General features: G+C 40.1%; 1 protein-coding gene and 1 long non-coding RNA gene across 5 annotated transcripts in view; one reads left to right on the top strand and one right to left on the bottom strand.

The window, feature by feature from the left end:
* The window catches only part of LOC122995833 (transcription factor COE1-A-like), a 95,931-nt gene that overhangs the window by 11,072 nt on the left and 60,933 nt on the right, over positions 1 to 23,926 (bottom strand). For all 4 annotated transcript variants that reach the window (XM_044371210.1, XM_044371212.1, XM_044371213.1 and 1 more), the window contains exons 8-12: positions 19,867 to 19,948; positions 18,600 to 18,741; positions 16,988 to 17,121; positions 15,057 to 15,183; positions 6,437 to 6,525 (exon numbers count right to left, since the gene is read on the bottom strand). In XM_044371210.1, the coding sequence (XP_044227145.1) occupies positions 6,437 to 6,525; positions 15,057 to 15,183; positions 16,988 to 17,121; positions 18,600 to 18,741; positions 19,867 to 19,948 (574 nt within the window). The remainder of the gene's footprint in view (positions 1 to 6,436; positions 6,526 to 15,056; positions 15,184 to 16,987; positions 17,122 to 18,599; positions 18,742 to 19,866; positions 19,949 to 23,926) is intronic.
* On the top strand, positions 5,325 to 6,912 carry LOC122995834. The gene is made up of 3 exons (XR_006406862.1): positions 5,325 to 5,586; positions 5,714 to 5,926; positions 6,643 to 6,912. It is a non-coding gene; the product is annotated as an uncharacterized LOC122995834 (long non-coding RNA).

The raw sequence follows: 23,926 nt of genomic DNA, 5'->3' as shown, positions 1-23,926 counted from the left end.
CCTTGATTTGTGTGATTGTCAAATATTTATGCAATGTACGCCTGACATGTACCCATCTGTCATTTCATTTTCATGTCTTGTCGGTTTTTAAAAAATCTGTTTCAATCTCAACAAAGCCATCTGATTGAATGAAAGATTCAAGTCCTTGATTAAATTTATTTAACTCATCAATACTTTTTAAACATTTAGTTTAATCTATTCTTGTATAAATATGCAGACAGGTTGACTGACAGGCAGAAAGAGAAGCAGGGGATGAGTGAAAGCAAAGACAGATCTGTTGGCAGCGAGAAAGAATAACAGGAGGTGTCTGGGTGCTTTTACAGTCTGAGTTATGACCAGCCCTAATGTGATAACCATACATTACACACACACACATGTTCTATGCATTAGAACCAGGAAACGCTGAGCTGAGCATCCATGGGGGTCAGATGTGTATGTAACGTGCGTGTGCCAGGCCGGTACAGACATGACACACATATGACTTATTCCTCCCTAATGCCGGTACATTAGCCGCTTGATCCGCTTCTAATGTCCCATTAGGGATGCCATACATGCAGGGTCACACCTTGCACAGAGATGATGTCATACTTTACATGTGGGCTCAGAGGGATGTGGCGAAAAATCACACACACAAGTATTGACATCCGTGCACACACACACACATCCTCTGGGGAACATCTTCTCTCACTCGGTGAGATAGTGTTAGGACGTGCGGTTTCAGATTTCATCTCTTCTCAGCGGAGTTGAGATGATGCTGGCATCGACACATGAGCGAGTGACAGATATATATTCAGTAGAGACAGAGAGAGTTCCATGTCTTTATGTTCATGCATCACTAGGATTACTCATATTGGTGATGCCGATGACATGACCTCAGTACAATGCATGATATCATCAAAATGAGTCGCATGGCCATGTCAGCTGAGTGAGTCACACAGGAAATCACACAGAGTAACGGGGTGACACACACTGGTCAACCTTTCCAACCTGAACTCTTTCACTGGGAAACACTGAAATCTTGAACCCCAACTTCAACTACAGACATTTCTGTTTTTCCGCATTGCTTTTGGATGCTGTCACTTAAATTCTGTTTTCAAAATTCAGCAAAACAACATATTCCATGTTTTTGCAAAACTCTAAAGATTTTAGTTGCAGCACAATTGCTATAAATTAAATGGACAGATGCGAGTGGGCAAGAATTATGCTGTATAATAACACACAGTATAACTTAAATACATTTATCTTACAGTCACATTAATACACTAATATGCTGTTGTGTGTCTCTTTCCTTGCAAGCACAGAAGCATATTCCCATGATCTGGGTTCAGGATGGATGCAGACACAGTCGGATGTTCGTGCTTAAAACTTTCACGCAAGAGTGCAGTTTGTGCAATGACATCACCTTTTATTCATTACATTTTAGAAAATAATCCAAAACCCGTGAGAACCATTATTGTCTTTAGTGCTGCTTTTTTTCTTCCACCAGTTTTCCGCTGCAGTGAGGACGGTACTACAATCCAAGAGTGGTGATTGATTTCTTTGTGCATCCAGAGAGGCATTTCTGCTTCTTACTCGCTTAGTTATTGGCAGATTGCCCACACAGGTGATCAGAGTATAAAATCTGTTTTATGGCAAAATTCTGTTCTTGATTATCAAACATTTTCAGTGTTGAGTTGAGATTCTTAAACTCAGAACAGAGATTTAGAAGGCCTCCATGAAAAAACAGAGTTTTTGCAGCATTCTTATGAGTTGTGGCTGTACTGAGAAGCTGCAGGTCTGACAGTGTGTAACTGGGACATAAAACAGCTGGAGTCCTCAGTCCACCCATGCTAAAATTAAAAACAATACACAAACAAACAAAAAAAGTCCCAGGCTGTTCTGTGTAACTTCAAAGTGTTCCCCAATAGTGTTAAACAGGACAGTGGGAACACAGTTTATCTATCTTCAGGCTTCACTGTGTGTACGTGTTTCACTGTATATAGCAACTATAAGCGCACATATGGATGGATGCTGAAGAGATCACTATGACACAAACTGGCAGCTGAACACTGGTGTGTGTGTGTGTGAGAGAGAGAGAGAGAGAGTGTGTGTGTGGCCAGCAAAATCCCCTGAATGTTCACTGAACAATTATAGAATCGGCTGTCCACTCGTAATCCTCTCATACACCCCACTGCCCCGTCTGTCTGTCTGTCTGTCTGTCTGCCTTCTTTATAGTGCTGGCAACAAACTCTTATAACTTCAATAAAAGGGCTGATCGATACTCGCGACAAGCAGACGTGTGTGTGTGTGTGTCTGTGTGTGTGTTTGTGTGTGTGTGGCGCCAACCAAAACACCCACTATATTCCATCACCGACCTACTCATATCAACTCACACACACACAGTTGGGTTTCCATCACTTCAGAGGACACTACATTGTCTTACCTTAACCTTACCTTAATCTTAAACTAAAATTTAATGATTTACATTATGGGAACTTGCTTTTGTCAAGTTGAAGGAGGAGAACTGCACACAGACTTGTTTTGTCCCCAAAAGAGAGGCAAGTCCCCACAATGTGACTGTAAACTGATGTATGTCCTCAAAACATTTAAGTGCACACACACTATAACCTCCTCATATACTGCAAACACAAAAACAAAAGAATATATTCACATTGCTCCCACATGCATCCAGCATCCAAATAAGATAAGAGATAAGACAAATACATATACAGTCTCTCTCTCTCCCTCTCTCTCTCTCTCACACACACACACAGGCACACAGTGACTGCTAGTGGGCAGCAGTAATAAAGTCTCAATCGACCACTAGGCAACACTATGATAAATTACCCAGCGCTGCACACAAGTACAGTACACACACACTGGTACACATACACAGAAACAGATACAAACATGTACGAGGAACCTTGTTCTAAACAGAGAACAGTTTGCAGCAAAAGGAAGGTGGAGCAGTCACATGTTCCACTCAATTTAAACGCTGTTTGTCATCAAGACGGGAGATTTGAGCTTCTTCAAACGTCAAACTGTTTTCTAATATTTCATTTTATGCTCTGTGAACTGAAAAATAGTGAAGTGCCCCTCATGAAGTAAAAACTCTGGAAGTTTCTGCTCGATTCGCTCTGATTAGTCTCGTCCGTTGGTTGGATCTGATACCTAATCAATGCATCCAACTACTCTGGTTGCATTGACGGTTCTCATTGTAGCTTTGCCTGGAAATATCTTGTGTGACATCATGTTGCTTATAATAGGCTTGACCAGTTATCCATGGGGATAAGGAAAATACATTAGGCCCTAGAAAAGTGCTTTATTGTGGATTGGGGTCAGAAGTGATATCAATATTTGGTTCTTAAGGTATTTATGGACCAATTTAATTGAAGTAATGTGCTCGTTTGTTTTATTCCCCCTGACAGGTATGAGCCACAAAAGAAAATGTGTTGGCAAATGCTTAGATGAAGCAATATTTTTCATTTTTTTCCTCTTTAAGTTTGCCACTTTCAAACTGTTAATTGCACTCTTCTGTGCAGTGTTTTGGCTTTACAGAAACAACCACAACATACAGTGATGGGGAATTTTTAAAAAAGGAGAATAAACCAAGAATTATTGCTAACTAGTTAAGTAGCAACCACATCATTTTCCATGCTGCTTCATGGGAACTGACAGCTCAAAATGCAGGTCTAACCAATTAGATTGCAATCACATTACCCGCTGTATAAATAAATCTAACAAGAAGTGTGGAGAGGAGGTAAAGCTTTATATCCCCTTTACATTTCAGCAGAAACCTATGGCAGAAAAGGTGGAAGCATTACATATTCTGTTTTAACAAGGTCGTGCTCTGACCATTATGCAGTGAGTGTGTTTGTCTGCATGCACATGAGTTTGTGTTTATGTGTGCCAAAAGTGAGCCAATCATTTCCCTGTACTGACTCAGACTTTACCAGAAAGTAGAACTAACATCACTTCTGGTATCACACACCTCATGTTACTGACATCATTTCCTGTACAAATGTTCTGCAGAAACTTATTGCATTTATTGTTAGTTGCTATAACACAACAGGCCTGGTCACATGCAGGTAAAATCCCTTAAAATGACTAAATCTTCTCTGATTTCTGACTTCATTCATTTGCTCCATTCCTGATTCCTACAACCTTTTGCACAATTTATGCTTTAGTCAAAGTTTAAAAAAAAAAAAAAAAAAAGCTTTTTCAACCTGTCAGATCTTCAGTGGTCAGTGGTATCAAAAAAGGAAGACATCCTTGTGGTTTGTCATGGAAATGTGTATAAATTTTGCTGCAGTCTTCCAATTAGTCTTTTAAATCAGCATTAATTAACATTTAAAAATATACCCTAACTAACACCATGACTACTATGATTTTTTAGATGCAAAAATGTACAGAATAGGTAGCACTGTTGGCAAAAATCTACATGCTACTAGGCATATCTATTTACTGTCAAAGACAATGTAGCTCTCAGACCTGCCTGCAGTAAAACATGGAATGACACCGATGGGACTCTAAAACTAACCTTCACCTGTTTGCTTCCTCAACCTTTGCAGCTGGTCTACTTCAGATGTCTCCACGCAAAACCCACACAAGTTTGCACTGGGTGGTACTAGTGATGAAAGTTATGTCGCTGTAACAGCTAACAGCTCTCATAGTTCTGTACCTACATTCAATAATGATCTCTTTTACATCCAATTTCAAAGTTTTTTAGAAATTCTCACTATCTATGTACAATATCTGTGCTTGGTACTCCAGAATATTTACAGTTAGAGAAAGATTGTGGTTATGGCATTAAGCCATGGTTAAGGTATGATCAGGGTTAAGGTTAGGGAATGGTTGTAGTTACAGTTAATACAAAGGCAAACACCAATTCTAGGATGTGATATCCAGATGGAAACCATCCACCTCCCCCAGTTTCACGCACTTACTTTCTGTTTCACTACAAGCAAACTACTTCCTTTATTGGCACAGAATGCTGGCAATGGACATAAACCGTGAAGTGTGAATTGTCTAATATGGATGTGATTCCTGGAATATGGGACCATACCAATAAACTACTTCTTGCTTATTCTGTTAAAAAAATGAATCCTAACCTCATACTGTATCTACCTAGAACCATCTGTAACATAGTTCCTGCACATATTATGATCCCAAGTTTTTAACAATCAGTAATACTTCATCTTCCTCATTTCACTGAACCAATCCAAAATCTACTTTTAGCCTTTAGCTCTGCCTAAATCCCCAGGTGACCAGCAAATACGTATAGCATCAGCTACCTTCATCAATCATGTGACTCCCATTGTCTCATGTTTGCAAACTGTAGGTTTCAATACCAGATTTAGAAATAATAGGTCTCTTTTACAACAGACATTTTGACTTGTCACGTTCAGAAAAGCACAGCTGGTACGAATAACATTAACGATGGCTCTGATCTATTTGAGTGTCCCAGTAAACCACAACAGTGTGACAGTGAGCCAGCATGCACAACACCAGGACCCTGAAACCCTGAAGAAGTTAAAGAGAATGGCCCTCTGTGAAAAAGTCCTCAAACCTCATTATTGTCTGAGATTAAAAACACAACAGTATACTGTAAGCAAGTGAAAGCAAAAACGTTTGTGACTCTGGATCCACAGACTCCACATTTGAGGTGTGGAGTGTTTGAGATGTATAATGATAACGCACATTACATTATGTGCGATTGTTAACACATGTGCAGGAGCCAGGGTGTCGGCACGGCCATGATGACATCACGTCATCGCCACATCATCACAGCATGACCAGCGCCCATTCTTTGATGATGTCACAGCTAAGACTGCCAATCCTGGATCAGCTCCAGTGCGGATGGGGAGCCAATCAACGGCAGCTGTTTACAAGGTCATGACCCCGCCCACCCAGGTTGGCAAGTTCAGAGTTGAACCGAGTCAACTTGGTAAGCTCACACACATGCGCACACATGCACGCACACACACACTCACACACATACATACGCACAATGAAAAATCTCCCTGCATGTACAGATCAAGATGACAGGGTTTGGTATCAAAGCAGAGCTCATCATTTGGTGCTAATTGTTTACATCTGCTGATCCTTTTAAACACTCTGCTTGATCTGCAGCTGATAAACAAATAATCAGATATGAATGACTCTCTGATCTGCAGAAGATTCAAACACTCAGCTTATAAACGGGGTAAAGCAGCTTACACACATGCATGAGTTCATGAAGAGGTAAAGAAACAACCCACAGGAGATTTGAGAACACATAACACACACATAACAAACAAATAAAACACAAATTCATTTTGCTCTTTGTGTTTTGAATTTATGTCAGTGTAGCTCAATGTAACTGAGAAGTTACAGGTTTGTCTTTTTGAAGAGCTACTAAGTACGGGACAGAGCATCAGATAAAGGTGCAAAGGTTGAATATAAATTGTTTCGGTACCTTTGGCAGCCTCTCGGGATCCCCGGGGTGCCGAGGGATGACCTTTTGAAGCCTCTGGAAACCGTAGTCGATGGTTGGCTCGTTCAGCGCTGCAGAAGACAGAGAGAAACAGAGAGAGGGATAATGAGTAAAAAGGGGAAGAAAAAAATGCGTTTTATTGTTTATTCTTGTTCTTCTTATTCTGGTTTCCTACTTTATCCTGACAGAAGATGCTTAAAGATCTCATGAAATAGGCACTTCCAAGTCTGGAAAAGAGTGAATCTTCAGTGGACACTTCATGCTGCGCTTGTGGGTGTAACAAAAAAGTCCAGCCAATAAAGTCATGGCAGATGTTTAAAGGATATATTCACATTTTTTTCATGTCTTGAAACAATACTCACATGTCCATATGTATATTCAAACAGTTTACGCTCGCTGTAATCATTCCTCCTGTTCTTACTGACCTTTCTAATGCATTGTCCATGTTAACAATGGGGGACGAAATCCACAGTCCTCATTCTGTGCAAAAATATATTCCAGAGTTTATCTAAAAGTTAATATGAGGCTTCAGCCATCTGAGTTGATAAACCAAGAGTATATCTTCCAAAATTACATTTTTTTTTTAGTATAAAGTTCCCTCTTTTTCACCCATTTCCTCAATTGGAAGCGCGTTAGGAAGGAATCTTTTAATGGCCAGTATGAACAACAAGTCATAACTGTTTCAGTGTTCATGTGGGCCTTTGAGTATTATTTTAAGACACTTTTGAAGAAAGTTGAACCTATCCTTTAAACAACTCCTTTCTTCTATAACTCATGAGTCTTGATGGGGAAAAATACAAATATGCAGACTTTAAATATAACTTAATGTCTGTCTACACATTCATTTGATGCAAAACCTAATGTTTTTGTACATGCATGTTGTGATGACATGCTATATGGTTAATCTCAGAGATACTGAGGGCATCTCCCACCTCACCATCTGTATCTATATCAGCTTTGCCTGAGTCAACTATGCTTCAGTATGCTTGTTTCAAAAAGATGGCTGTTAGATTATGGCTTTTAAAATGTGCAGCCATTGTGTGACATTTTATTCCCATGTACCAAGCTGGTATCAAGTAGTTTTGTTTTTGTTTTGTTTTTTGTAAAACTGGGTTGGAAAATAATGAACCTGCTCAGCATGATCTCAAAGAGCCTGGAGGTTAGAGAGGCGAGCTTGTGACTGAAAGGTTGGCAGTTCAAAATCTGGCTGGGAAGAAAACCACATCAACAAATACTGTGGAAATTCTCTTAAAGCAGGATGCTAAAACTGCTCCAGTGAGGCTGCTCAGTGGACTGTGGTTGTGCTGAGAGGCTGCCAGTGTACAAATGTGTTAATTTTGGTATTCATACCTGATAAGCATCTAAGCTCTAGTATCTGATGTGAATATGTTTTAGGGTTGTGCCCTTATTTCTTCACTTTAGCCTGGCGTTATCCCAGTATTGACGACATTTATGCTTTGATATGAATAATCTGAGTTTCCATGACGAAATATATGAAGAAAAAATCCATTACAACATTAATCTAAAATGTAATTCAAGACCCACTGACGTTGGTGGAAGTATTTTCTCGTTTGGCACACAAAAACATGTCAATCTGTGTGCCAACTGCCACTTAAAGGATCAGTTCACCCAAATTACACAAACAAGATTTTTTCACTTACCTCTAGTGGTATGTACGGTAGCAATGCAGTAAGTTATTTTGGTTGTATTTGTTGAGGTTTTGAGATATTGGTGATCACGATACAATGAGAGTAAAGAGAATTAAATTTATGCTGGTATAAGCATTGTATAATTACATTTTAAAAAATTCCACAGCATTATGAAATCCCAGAAACAATGTTCACTTTATTATGCTGACTGATTTTATAGGGACTATTTCTTAGTAGAAAGTATTTCCATTTTTAAAAAAAACAACATTGCTGCAAGTGTCTGTGGATTATCTTGAGTAACATTGTTTCTGGAAGAACACACCGCTTTTGAGTTTTTCAAAGATCATTTTTCAGTGCTTTGGCACAAATTTCCATCATTCTCACTCTGTATTGGGGTGGCAACAGAAATGTCTAAAACCTGAACAAATAAAACCAAAAACTATCTGCATGGTTAAATACCACTAGACGTAAAGGAGGAAATAATTTGGGTGGAATAACCCTTTAAGCAATTTATAGCGACAGCAGCCCTGTGATGGAGTGCAGAAGTTTCAATTCTACATGCAAATGTGCATTGATGAATAGACCTGATGGAGTAACTAATGGTGTCAAAAGCATCTGTATGATAAAAAATGCTGCAGGTATAATCTGAACGGTTTTAAAGAACGCTTAGTGTTCACTTTAATGTTGCAATTACGTTTTTCTACAGTCTTTACACAATCAATATGTCAATCAAGTCTGAAAGCTCTGTCAGTCTGTGTGAGGGTTTAAAGTATTATGCGTAGGCGTCTGCATGTGTGTTTCTGTGTTTAATTGTCTGTACTGAACATGTGTCTTCACCCTGTTGTTGAACCTCCTGTGCTGAAGTTACCGCATGTGTGTGTGAGTGAGAGATGGAGGGAAGAAGAAGAGAAGAAGAAAGAGAAAGACAGAGAGGAAGATGTAGAGAGGCTGCACTAAATGAATAGAAGAAGGTGTGGGGTGTTGAGGGTGTGTGTGTGTGTGTGTGTGTGTGTGTGTGTGTGTGTGTGTGTGTGTGTGTGTGTGTGTGTATGTGTGTGTGTGTGTGTGTGAGATGTCCAAGTTTGCAGCTGGAGTGATATTTGGTACTTTCCACATCCAGCACTGATAAATTACTTGCAGCTGAATGTGTTATGTGTTGCTTTCCAGTTTCTTTTAGCGTGCGTGTGTGTGTGTTTTATTATCAAATCACACCCAAGTTTCTGGATTCTGTTATGTCCTAAACCACTCAATTTGTTAGCAACATAACTTCATAAATTGTGAGCTGTAAAAAGAGCAGATGTTGAAAATTGAAAATGAATGGATGTAATGAAAATTACTACTCCAAGGAAAGTCCATATTTTAAATTTGGGAGCAATTAGGATTTTTACGATTCATATATGATAATTACATGAACATGATTGAGTGGACTGGAGGAGGTAGGTCAAGGAGAGAAGAGTGAAGGAAGACACAGACATAAGGAGAGAAGCAGTGAAAGAATAGAAATCAGGTGAGAGGAGAGAGGAGGCGAGAGAGAAGGAGGAGTTTTCTCAGTTATGGTTGAGAAAAACAAAACTACAAAAACAGCTGCCTAACAGTCGGAGGGATATCAACTGTCAGAATTAACTGCCAATGTCAGATACACACTCTGTACATCTCTGGAGACGTTTACCCGATTCCAACTCTAATATAACACACACACTGACACACACACATTCAAAGAGACACATACATAACAGGATGACTTAGAGTGGTTTCGATGCCTTAGGCCTAAAGTGCCTCCAACTGACTCTTTATTAATAGAACGATATGTACCTTAAATCGTTGGATGGTGTGTGAATGTTTCAGTGCGTTTATGGGTTTGTGTAAGTCTGTGTATATGTGCTAACGTACAGTGTGTGTATGCGTGTGCGTGTACTTTGAAGCCAAAAGGTCAGGTTTCTCAAATGATTTCTTTGGTGGTTTCTTTCCGCGCAGAAACAGAAATAGTATCAGTGCAGCAGAAGCCGTCCAATTGATTACACATCAGCTGTAAAAGGCCTCGGTAATACCAGTCGAAGTGCATTCGCCATAGGAACACTAGTCACACTGACACCCACAAACACTGAATATATTTATCTCCAACCATACAGACGGGTTTCCCTGTGATGCTGTTTTGAGATGTGCGTGCTCAGATGGGGCAGAAAACTGAACACAGTGTAGCGGATCTGGTGAGGGGAGTTGAGGAGGGGTTGTTGTTGTGCTGTAAACTGTGTGGATCGTAAAAAGGATGGATGGAAAATGTTCAATATCCCAAGAGGAAACATCCCTTCCAGCACAGAGTACATCATTATATGTATCCAGTGATTTATAAGCAGGCAGTCTCTCTTTAGTTTACACACTGAGCCTTTCTGTCATGTAGGTGTGTATGTTGGGATGCTTGGACACTTGGAAGTCGAACTGGGCTTCTGCCCATGAGCCTCCAGCTGTTTGGCTTCTGCTGAGAAACTCTCAAAGAGGGTACCAACTACCCCAACGAGTCGTCCAACCCGAACGACAAAACAGGGCTCTGTTTTCCCGATAATGACTGGTCTTAGTAGTTAAGATAGTAATAGTGTTTCTACCCCAACGCTCTTTAATTTTTACACTCGTTTCCCAAAGCAGCACTTACGAGCGAGTATACGTGAACACGGTTAAGAGCTTCTTAAATGCAGTTGTCTCTGCTGCTGAATAGAATGAAAACACTTACAGTAAAAGTAACGTTGTGTGTCTAAGTGTCTGTAAGCCATGTTATAAATTAAAAATACATACATCACAAAGCATAAATACTGTAAACAGAAAGAAAATGTTTATTTTATGATCCATATCACCGGGTGGAAGTAAGCCTAAGAGAGTAAACACTAGTCTGTTTAACTGTTGCTCGAAGTAGATGTTCCTCTTAAGCACCTAAAATCCAGTGGTGACGGTTCCTATAAGTCTTATGAATATGCACGTCCTCTAATGTGAATGCTATCATTTCTTTATCTGGACACATGTGGCCATGCAACAAACGACACATGCATCATATCAAAGCAAAGAGAAGACATGGAAACTGAAAACAGAACATAAATCTGTAGGTATTTCAGCCAGAACAGATTAATATATTAGATGAGAAGAGGAAGAGAAGGGCAGTGATGACAGAAAGTGTCATCAGTGTCACTTGTATGTTTACTACAACTATGCACCATGACACTGTGAAGGTTTTGCGAGGCTACGACAACATCACGCTATTCTATCTTTACTTCTCTTCATTCGCACAGTCACAAGAGGTATTTGTCAGAAAAAGGTAAATATAGATTTTACTCTCCATCCAGGATGTCCTTGTGGAGATCTCTTTTTTCAAGAGTGGCCAAGAGAAGCGGCCACAACACAACACAGACTAAACAAGTACCCCAAATGACATCCCCCTTTAGTCCAGTGAGTCTCATGTTCTGAGGGAGGGTGCTTGTTTTCCAAGTTGGGACATGTGGTATGCGAGGTCTCTCATAGAAATATATAAAGTAATTTTATTATATATAATCTTCCAGCACCTTCTGCTATTCCTAAAAGCTGAAAATGTCCATATATACTATATGTTGTCATGAAATTTTCCCAGCTGGATGCACATCCTCAAATATGTAAACAACAAACAAAGACACCTCAGCAGAATAGATGGGATGATTGGTGACACTGAGGCTTGAACCTGTTTGATCTCGACTCATTCTGCCACCCTGCTGCCCATGAAAGCATCTCAGCACGAATCCCCCCCTCCCCCCCAACTCCTCCCCCTGTTCTGCTCCGTCTCTTTCCCCCCTCTCTCTTAACTACACCTTCTGCCACTTTCATCCACACATCCATCCAACCATTCCTCCATCACTCCTCCTTGAATCCTTCCAGCCTCACTCCTCCTCTCAGTCCAGAGCTGCCCGCAGATCAATACTCATAGAAGTTTCATGAGGACAGATCCTCCACTCCTGTTTCACAATAAAAACGTGAACAGAGGAGAGAGACAGAAGAAAGAAGAGGGGAGAAAGTGCCAAAGAGGAGAGGCGCTGAAGAGGTGCATTTATTATCTTTTGGTGGTGTTTAAACAAAAGAGTGCAAAGAAGAGAGAGGAAAGGGCGGGTGAAGCTGAAAAGTGGGTAAAAGGACAGAAAAAAACTGATGTAAAAGGAGAAGAAGAAGAAGAGGAGGAGGAGGAGGAGGAGGAGAGGAGGTGTGGTTAGATCGATTCTCTGGCCAGCCAGCAGTTCAATACCACTGAATTATTGCTTCATTCTTCCCCTTATGAGATGAGATCTCTTTCTCTGCAGCTCTTCTTCTCTCTGTGACTTTCTGTGTGTTTGTATATGTGTATGTACATGTGTGTATCTGCATGTGTGTACCAGTGTATGTGTGTGTGTGTGTGTGTGCGTGTGTGTGTGTGTGATCCACTCGTGAGTGGATCAATACTTCTTTAATCTTTAATTCTTTAATCTAGTTTTAAAAGTCCACCTTTATGTCTCTCTTTATATATATATATATATATATGTCTCTCCTTTTTTCTGTATATCTCTCCTCTACAGTTCAATCTCTCTTTTTCTCCCTTTTTCTGTCTGTAAAATGAAAGTGAAATTGCTCCTAAAGGAGAGAAAAGTCTAAAATTGTGACGCTTTCTCAGCCTTTACTGAAAGTTTCTTCTCCACAGTTGAGCTATGGATTTTCTTATGCAGCTGCATTGACAATAAATCTGTTCGATATGTGAGTGTGTGTGTGTGCATGTATGTTGTGTGTGCATGTGCTCACGTGTGTATGTGACGTCTGTGTTTGCGTGAGCATTTATTGATTGTCACTTTGTACCATTGTGTGTTTATAGGAGTGTATGATGTCGAGAATGTTAATTCTTCCCACCAGGCAGACGAAGCTGCCATACTGCTCTGTGTGTGTGTGTGTGTGTGTGTGTGTGTGTTGTGTATGTGTATGTATGTATGTATGTGGTAGACCATCTGTTTACCAGACTGCTGACCATCTTTCCCTCATATCTCTCTGATTTACAATTACTTTTAACTCCTGCCCCTGTTTGAAAGTGTGTGTGGTAAGTTGTGTAAGACATGACCTTTTTGCAAGTGTGGCTTTATGTGTGTGTGTGTGTGTGTGTGTGTTCAAGTGTGCATGTTGTTGCATACTTGCATGTGTATGCGCGTGCTCGTGAGCTTGTTTAATTGCTCGGCCCTTACACCCAGAGGCAACCACAGCTAAAGCACTGAAAAACCACAACAGCCAATCGGCTTTCACCGCCGCGACCTTTCACCAGTGACTTCCAGAAAGAAGTTGACCTTGAGGCGGGGTCAGGCAACCGCAGTAACGGATCGCGTTTCCTGGGTCACATGTTGAAGCGATCAGCCAATCGCGAGGTCACAGGGGGTCATCTGCGCCCAATAGGAGAAGCAGTTAGACACCAGATGGACCAATTACCAGCCAGCCAGCCTCAGGGTCAGACCAAAGATGTTTTGACTAAAAAGCAAGCCGACTACCTTCGTCTGGACAAAGAAACTACCAGTCAGGGACATTTAGACGACACGTCACACACAAAAATAAAAAAATACTTCATTTATCAAGATATTTAAAACAAAAACAAAATATTCTGGGTCTGGTTTATTGCACTCACAGTTCATTTGCCCATATGTTATGCTAACTGGTTTTGTGTTGTTGTGTTTTGTTCACTGCACCTTCCAGGAACTACTTGGCAATCAACCAATGTGTCGAGTACTGTTAAGTCTGTTTCCTAGTATTTCACATTGTTGAATGAGTTCATATAAGTTGAGCTATTTGTGCTTGATTTCCTTTTTTCTTCTGTTCTGTTGTGGTTTTCTTGTATTTTCTAATCTTATTCTATGTTACTTGTTGCTGTACACATTTTTTATGAAAAGCACATTGTGTTTATCACATATATTAAAACAAGGGCCTTGCTTTTATTCAGAACTAATAACTGTAGCTGAAGCTCGAACACAAAATTCATCACTTTCTTTACACCGTGAGCATTTTGCATTTCGAACAAGAAATGTCAACGCTTTCATGAACACCACCGGTAACCCAGAAAATGTATTTATAGAAAAGTTTTTTCATCTTCATTGATCAGGTTTAAATCCTCATCTTTATCTTTGGTTTATTACTGGGGGTCATTAAATGTCTCATCCCTGAAAGAATTTATACAGCAGCTGTTTTTTTCTTTTTTTGCCATGAATGACGTCACCATTATGATGTGATGGAGCCATGTTGAGTGGATCAATACCAGACATCACATCACCTCCATCCATTTCCACATATGTGTGAAGAAAATGAGCAAACACATACACACATGGACACACACATGCTTTCTTCTTCTTTTCTCTCCTCTTCCTGCTCTGCTGAATGAAGCAGGAAGGCGCTCATTCACAGTCAACAGTCCAGTCAGAAATCACACACACACTTTCCCAACCTTGGGTGTGTGTATGTGTGTATGTGTGTGTGTGTGTGTGTGTATGTGTGTGTATGTGTGTGTGTTTAATGTGTGTGTTAGTAAACTGGGTGTTCTGGATGATTTCACTAATAGTTTCAGTATGGAGGGCTATAAAGACCAGACTGTTTAATTGTAGCTGGTTTTAACGAGCCTCTGATTATGGCAACATTCTAACGAGTGTGGGTCGTTAATGTTGACTAATCTACAGTCATTAGTTCAACACTGTCTGGCCTGAGAGTGAACTGCAACTCATAGACGCTATTCACACACACATGCAGGCACAGTCACAAACACACACACACACACACACACACCACCAAATGCTCTTATTTATGCAAACACAATTCTAAAAAAAACAAAAATGCAAATACATGAACGTACCTTCAAGAAAATGTAAGAAAAATGAAGACAATATATTTAAATCAAGAACGTGTGTGTATGTGTGTATGTGTGTGTGTGTGTGTGCGTGCAACGAACCTACCTGTGTATATGAACCTTCCTGGTGTGCCTTTGCAGAACTGTTTGGACTTATAAGACAGAGTGACCTCAACGACCCCGGGGATGTGTCTGGGAGGCGTCTGCACCCGGATGGCATGCGGCGTGATCAACTAAAGAAGGAAGGAAGGGAGGGAAGGGAGGGGTGTGGGGGGTGAAAAGTTAGCACACAAAAATACATCACCTGATCAGAACAAAATATTTTCCTGCATCAGGACACTGCTGGTGTTTGGTAGGTTGTTACAAAATCACTAAAATCACAGAAAAATAGTGAGATAACGTTTAGAATTTCTTGAGTCTCAATTTGGTGCAGCCAGGTTATGTAGCATTAAAATACATCTGCTGCAAGTGTTTTTCCCTGCTTTACACCCTTTAAAACTGTTTTGACCATTTCTAAATGTTATGATATTCACTGAGCTGGACCTCCACTCCAAAGTTTATTTTAGTTTGTGGGTTGGAGATGTATTGCATTTGAACTTTTTAAGGTGGTGAAAGGCATCTCTGACTGAGCTGTATTTACAGTACATTGGGTTTTGATGCATTTTTGCATAAAATCAGATTACAGGTCCTGAATTTGGTGTTTTCAGCAAACACAGTTTCCTTTTTCTCCTCTTGAGTTTAAGTTTATGGGGCAAACATTTAAAAGGAGATACCCTTATATTTATATATTTGAAATCTTGTTTTTTGACATGTATTACATGGAATCTGGACAAATGATGTTATAATCATTTTGTATTGAATGTTTTACTGGAAGAAGTATTGTTACATTTTTTTTATATTTTTGACCTACAACAATGTCTTGAATGGGACACATACTATTTGGAATGCCACATAAATAAACATCAACTTACTACTATAATTAAAATCTGATTAACCAGCACTTGATGTTGATAGCAGGTGAAAAGGGAATCATTATGTAGAGCTGTATGTGACAAATACCAAAACTTGAGCATCACATTCTGGTGAGTTTTTAAATATAGTTTTTACTATTTGGCCCTGGTTTACAAAAAACATGCAGGTAGGAGGAAGAGCTGTAAACAAACAGAACTTGGCAAACATGCAATCAATTTCACAAATTTTTCAAACTGTGTTTTCTCGCTTAGGACTCAATAATCAGGTTGAGTGCAAATGAAACATTTGGTTGGCCAAAATCCATTAGGAGCCAGTCTGAAGAACGCCAAGAGAGCTGAGTCAGTTTGAACTGAACTGAACTGAACTGAACTGAAACTCTGTACACATGTTAGTGTGTGTAAGTGTGGCTCTCAACACTGTAAACAAACCCCTCAGCTCTTAACACACACACACACACCCATCCATGTATGCCAGCATATATACACACACACACACACTTAGTGTTGTTGTTGGAAGGGAGCCATGGTCGCTCGGCGCACACGGTGAGTGGAGTCAGAAGACAAATAAACATTCTGTAGAGGAGTGGCGCTGGGGAAAAGTATGATAGTGAGCTCTGTGTGTGTGTCTGTGTGTGTGTGTGTGTGAGTGTGAGAGAGAGAGAGAGAGAGAGAGAGAGAGCAAGAGAGAGAGAGAGTGTGTGTTTTTGTGAGCATTAAGCCGATGGCTATCAAAATCTGCTGATTTGATCAGTATTCCAAAGAGAAAGAAACAGAGGGAGTGTGGGTGAGGAAGGTAGAGAGGGGCGGCGGTTGCTTGTTGGTGGGGACTCATTAGAGAGGCAAACCTCATTTAGACAAACATTAACACACACACACACACACACACACACACACACACACACACACACACACACATACACACACATGATCACAGACAGTTAAGAGCCTGACCATGAGGAAAAGTATGTTTTCATATTGAATTACTTCCAACGGTCTGAGGGCAAAAACACACAGTCGAGGGGTTGAAACAACATCTTGACAGGATGATGATTGCAGGCAAACCAACCTCACTCCAAACCAGCATGGTACCGAAGATGACTTGGAGACCATCGAAGAAGTTGTCTCCTATGATGATGACTGTCGCGCCCCCCGTAGTCCACCCCTCGCTGGGGCTGATGGCTTTAATGCAGGGGGCTGCTCCTGGCGAGAGGAGTAAAACATATTAATAGATAGTTGCCATAGTTTGATAAAAACCTTGAGTATCAACATTGAGTCTTGATGAGTGAAATTCTATTCAACATTTATTCATGGTTGTAGGAAAGCATTTCCTTTAAAGAACAATCAGTCTTTAAACAGTGAGGGGGGGATCTGGAGTGGAGCCTTTCATCGCTGTTGCATCTGCACCTCATACTTCTTCATGCTACACCCTCGGCTTTTGGCTGTCATCCAGATCAGTACGCAACACTTATACTGAATACAATGACGAGTCAAAGACTGAGTCCAAGTCTCTCTTTGTAAATTGTTCCATGAGTACAATGAGAGAATAAATAAAGGAAATAAGCGGTGAGGTTTTAGATCAAGGTGTGGGCTTCTTCTCTTTTCATTTTCAAACCATCACTTATTCAATTATTGAGATTTTTTTTGGACAGTGTCATGTAAAATGAGAATTATTCTGAATGCTTGTTGACCTACAGCAGAGGAATATATCATCAGAATAACTGGAATTTTAAACATCAGCTCCACTGTATTTTCCATCAGCTCTGAATTATTTTAAGTGACCCTTTAAGTGAGTAAGTAAGTGGACTTCTGTTGCCAAAAGTCAAGAATGAACTTGCTCAAAAGAAGAAAAAAAGAAGTTTGTATACTCTTTATAGGTATTATGTGATAGATGAGCCACTCAAGAAAAAGATTTATTTTATTGCTTCTTTCAAAATACTTTTGTTATTATTGTTATTATTCTGTGAAGATGAGGATAAATTGTCCATTTTTTGTCTTATCATTATAAATATTTTTCTTCAAGCATCATTCTGACAGTGTAGCTTTGTGTTCCTTGCCTGCCTGTGCTATTTATTTATTCTTTCCTTATCCCAAAGCCTTTCTTCTCAAGGACAACTGACAAGATATTATTGCAGTTAATTTTTTTAAACTAATGATATGACAAAAACACACACACAGAGCTCAGTATGTATCCTAATACTCCAAACAGACTGGATACAGTCAGCTTTATGTCACTTCAATATTATCTGATTGTTGTGTGTATAAGCTCATATGATCCAATCACACATCACAACAATAACTCTCATCATGTAAGTGTGTGTGTCTGATTATCAGTATTCAGCTGAATTACAACAACATCCCTTACTCTGGGTTTGTTAGTGAAAAAGAAGCATAATGATATTAGACCTAGCAGCACATACACACACACACACACACACACACACGGAGAAAGAGAGAGCACCACACCATGCATTTTGTGTGTGTGTGTGTGTGTGTGTGTGTGTGTGTGTTTTAGTGGGTTGGATTAGCCAGATGGAGGGGCAGGAATCACCTGATAGGATTAAACCATCAACCATCTGGTGGCCATGCTGCTTAGGCTTACACACATTCATGCACACACACACACACACACACACACACACAAAAACGCACACACACACACACACACACTCCCGTATTACCGTGCTCTAGGTAAGACTGCGTTCCTTCCACGGGGTCGAGCCTGCGGGCCCGTCGGCCATGTTTGGAGTTGTTGTGGACGAACATGTTGTCGGAGACTGACAGGACATGTCCCTCCACGCTGACTGTGGTCGATACCACCACCTGGAGAGGAGCAGGGGATGAGACAGGATGAGGGCCAGATAGAGTGAGCAGGAGATGGGCGGGAAAAGGGACAAGAAAGTGAGGAGATAAAAGATGAGAGATTTGGGGTGAGAATAAGGAAAGGGGTGAGAGAGAAAAGTAAGAGGAAAAAAAAGAAAAAATGAGGGATTACAAAGTCGGGGGTCTATAGATCATTGCGAGGAGGACTTGAAACCGTGAAACTGTGAAAAGCTCTTTAAATGTAACCCGTTATCACTGTTATTACCGTCACACTCAACATACACTAAGATATTGTGCGGTGTATGTATGTGTGTGTGTGTGTGTGTGTGTGTGTGTGTGTGTGTGTGTGTGTGTGTGTGGTGTCTATCCTCCTCTGTTCAATAGTTCCTGATGGGTCCGGCCCTTAATTATCTCCCAGGGAAACAGAGCTGTCTTCTCTGGTTCCACTACAATAGAGCTGCACAATTAGAGGCACAGATACTGTCGCTACTGTATGACTCTCTCTCTCTCTGTCCTATCACACACACATACACACATACATAGCACAGACACACACACACACACACAAGAGTGCACCAACAGAAATACACACACATACATAATCGCTCACACACACGCACACACGTGCCATGGTAATAAATCTATCAGTATCTTCTGGGCGCCCAGTATCTCCACTCAGACTGAAGTGGTGTCTTCCTGATTGTGTTGTGGCCATGAAGATAAGGAAATAATAAAGGCTGGACGGCACTTAATCTTATCCACAACCTCCTGTCTTTTTCTTTCTTTCTGTATTTCTTTCTTTCCTTCTTCTCTCTCTAACATCCTACTCTCTCTCTCTCTTTCCGTCTCCCAGCATTGTGTGTGTATTTATGTTCTGACTAGTCAGGGTCAGGATCTCATGTTTCCTGTGAGGGCGCTGATAGCTTATTTACTTACACACACATACGCAGACACATTCCTGTGTTTATGTGTCGCAGTACTGTATTACGTGTTACATGCACAGAGGGGACAGAGAAAGGAGATAGACTGCTAGACATAAAGATAGAAAATGACAGATAGAGAGGGAGATGCAAACACACACACATAAAAAGAGTAAAAGAAGTGTAAAAAAAAGTTGATTTCTACCTGGAACCTCCTCATGTCTCGTGGGTTTCCTGCATTCTTTAGACAGTTCTGGTTGCACTTGAGGAAAAACTTGAGGAAGAATCTACGGAGACAGAGAGGACATGCAATAGTTGAGGCTTAACAGTTTAACATTAGACCAGAGTAAAGACGACCTCACTGCGTTCCTTCAGGATACGTGAATTCAAGCCCAGTCTCCTACACAGAGTACACACAGATCCCCAAATACAGATAGTGAAATTAATATTTCATACTGTTCAGAATTCACAATGAATTTCCTTGTGGATATGTGGAACATGTTTTTTGTTCTTAAATCCACACCAACTGAGACGGCTTTGAAATGCCACATAAAGGCGTTGGATGAACTTATGAGGAGAAGTAAAGCAGCACACTCAAGCAAAACTGGCGAGAATATGTGACTGTGAGCCAGTTGAAGTTTGAGAAAGTCTTAGGTTTGACCTTCAGTTTTATACTTTTGTGAATCCAAACTTCAAGCTACATCCAAATTCATTCTAACCTACACATCACTCTCAAAGCAAAGACTAATTGCTTTGAGAAAAAAACAGATATCTAGATATGAATGCAGATATCTGTTATATTGTTATCGGTTCCGACATTTAAAAAAAACTCCCCCTCCTGCCTCTGTCTTTCTTTCCTTTAGTCTGTCTTAAACTTGACCTTCATCCTCAGTTTCAAACCTTTCAGCATGTGAAAAGCAAAGATTTTAACATCTTTATTGTAGAGGTGCTTTCCTAATGTCAAATCATTAAAAAAAAGGGGGAGAATCATTGGGTTTTTGAAATGGGACCATATGTCAGGGATCTATATTAGAGAATAAATCAAACACACAGATGGCCATCAACAGCAAACAAACACATCCAGGTTGTGTTTTGGTGTGAGCCAGCTGGCCAGCCTGGCAGAAGCAACAAGGCACACAAAAAACGCAGACATACACATGTTCATGTTTGCATGTATGTTTGTGTTACATCTGTGTGTGTTACAGCTCAATAAAAGTAATAACGCAACCTCACATGCAAGATAATATTTCCTCTGTGCTGCACTCTGCACACATTCCCCCTTTGAGTTGCATTATGCATTCGTACTCAGCAGTGTTTTGTCTTTTGTTTGAGTTTCTTATGATCGGGTAGCTGTGAATTCTAATGCGATACAATACAATGCCATTGCAATAAACCTTCTACTATAGAAGCTCAATGCTGATGTTTTTAGGCTGTTACTAAATATTTAATACACAATCTGATTCAACTACTCCACAAACGACAGCCCCATGAAAAAACATCATTAAGTTGAATCAGCAGCTTTCTGTTGCAACATAAATAGAACATTATTTAGATCTACAAAAATTGAGGAGCTATTATATTAGAATTAATAATACTGTGTCCACCACCCTCTGTATTTATCTTAAAAACTGTGAAACTATGTACTTAGATAATTTGAACTTTTAACAAGTCTGCATCACCTCTGTTCCCTTGTGGCTGAGCCTGGTGCTCTGCTGTTCAAGAGATGACAGCCCTTGTACTGGACCTCCAGAACAAGAGGTGTGTGCTTATGTGTGTGTGTGTGTGTCTGTGTGTGTGTGTGTGTGTGCAAACATGTACTCTGCGTGTGAGTGTATATATATATATGTGTGTATGTGTGACGGTGCAGCACAGCCCAGTGGCAGGTCTGAGTGTAAAACTCTGCGTTAACGAGCTCAGGCTTCGTTAGAACACTGGCGCTGGATTTCTGCATGCCTAATTATCTTGACCCCTCACCCCTGGGTGACAGCCTATCACAGCGGAGGACAGCTGCGGTGACCTCTGCTGACCTCCCACTGTCTAGTCCTTCTCACAACACTAGCATAGCATTAACATGACCACCTCATCTGACCCGCTGCTATAGATCTTTGTGTAAAGGAGGCAGGAGGAAGCTCATACTCTCCAGCTCGTTCGCCTGAAATATGAGAAGCAATGGCGGAAAAACAATGTTCAGATCTTTTAGCAAGACTCCTCTACATGTAAATGCCCTGCAATTAAAATCTAGCTTGAGTAAAAATACAAAATGTACTTGAATACTACAAAAAGTCAAAGTACTCAATCTAAAAAATAGCTTTCAGAGTGTTGATTTAAATCATTTTAATGTTGTAGCTTATTCAGGAGCCTCTGTAACTCAAAAATGTAACTTCCTGTACTAAAGTAAAAAAATAAAAAATACTAAAGTAAAATACAGCTACCACAAAAGTGTACTCAAAAGTACCCTGTGGAATTATTATTGTACACAACATTGTTTTGTTTACAGTTGACTTGGGCTGCACTGATCCAATATGCTTTATGGTTATTGATAAATACCTTATCACGTTATCAAGTGAACCGTATCGGAAATGAAGATCCACATTAATTTACAGTTTCATTGTCAATGTCATCATAAGTTTCAATGTTTCTGTAATCACTTACAATCAACTCTACAGTCTGAAGAAACTTGTATCTTGTACGTGTCAGCGAAAGTTTAAAAAAAGTGATCACGGCTACAGTGATCAAGCGCTTATATGGATCAAAAAGCTCAAGACAGAATCATTTCTATACAAATGCGGTTTAAATAATTTGCTTATAGTAATCAAGTAGTCTGCTTACAGTGTTCATTTTGGGGCTTTTCATAGATGACAACATCTGGAAAAAAAATGTTTAAACTATGGTAATTCCATGTTTTTTTTTACTTTATTCCCATGTTACATGTATGATATGTACTTAGCGGCTGCAGCACCATTATTGCCTCATGGTAACCCGTCTGCTAAACGGCTGGTGACCTGAGGCTGGTGCTGTGTGCACATTGAAATCATGACGGGAAAAAGAAAGTAATTTTCCCTCAATGAAAAACATAGTCTCCTTGAAGCTTATGACAAACTGCCAAAAATGATCTAACGAGATGCAGCAGTGACACAACAGGCTTTTGAAACAGCTGTACTGTATTTTGAAACAGTCCATAAAATTCTGTAAATAGTCAAGCTGCCCATTTCATTACTTTATATTCATGTAATAAATATACAAATGTCAATTAGATGGTAATCTGCATGAGAAATAAAGAAAAGGAAAAAAAAATTTGGATATAATAATCATCCGCTTATAGTGATGAATTTGACCCGGACAGACATGATCACTGTAAGCTGTTTCCACTGTACTTAGAACACAAGACATAAACAATACTGAGACCCCGTCATCAAAACATTCCTCTATGGCGCCACTAGTGGTCAAAAACTCCACATGGCACCTTTACATGCAGTAGTCTGAGTAAGCTACTGCTCTGTGATCACGGTAACACTAGTTTTGCCGCATCCGGAGGTCGTCTCTTATGCTGCACGACTGAGCAAGGCCCAGACCCAACACAGCTGCATTACTGCAACACTCTTTCCTCTTCTACATTCTGTGTTTGCTTTAAATAAAAATAAATAGTTAATGTGGCTTAATGAGTACGGTATTGATGGATACAGTCTAAATCACAAATCACATGTTGTCACGTGAGTCTTTTTTAAGGTTTGTTTGGGAAAAAATACAGCATGAGCATTAATTTCCCCTTTTCAGAGTTTTCACAAACCAAACTAGAAGAGCGCAGTCAGTAGAGTGCAGATCTCCGCCAGGTGTGTACACTCAAGATGGCGGCGAAGATAACGAAAACAGGGGTTTATTCATCTCGTATCGTGTCTAACTTTAGTGGATCATAACATGTCAGGTATGGTATTAATCTGCAGATGCTCCGGTGCAAGATCAAGAGAAAACTTTTTTATGGATGTCAGTTTTAGAAAAGCCAAAATGTGGCCTGCTTCACACTAGGTGAGCCTTGTTTTTAGTCTCGCCGACTGCTGGCAATGTCTTTTGATATGTCACAACACATATCGTAAAATGGTGAGGACTCCTGAAAAGACGAAAGTCTAAGCTTTACGACAGGCTCATGAGGAGTCTTATCAATATTTATTTGAACTTTCAACACAACCCACACTCAAGATACTGAAATTTGGCATTGATTGATCTAACATGGCAACAATTGGCATGATTGGTTGTTCCTATCAGAAACA

Source organism: Thunnus albacares, chromosome 13 (assembly GCF_914725855.1).
Source record: "Thunnus albacares chromosome 13, fThuAlb1.1, whole genome shotgun sequence".
Lineage (NCBI taxonomy): Eukaryota > Metazoa > Chordata > Actinopteri > Scombriformes > Scombridae > Thunnus > Thunnus albacares.
This window is presented reverse-complemented; position numbering and strand designations above follow the sequence as displayed.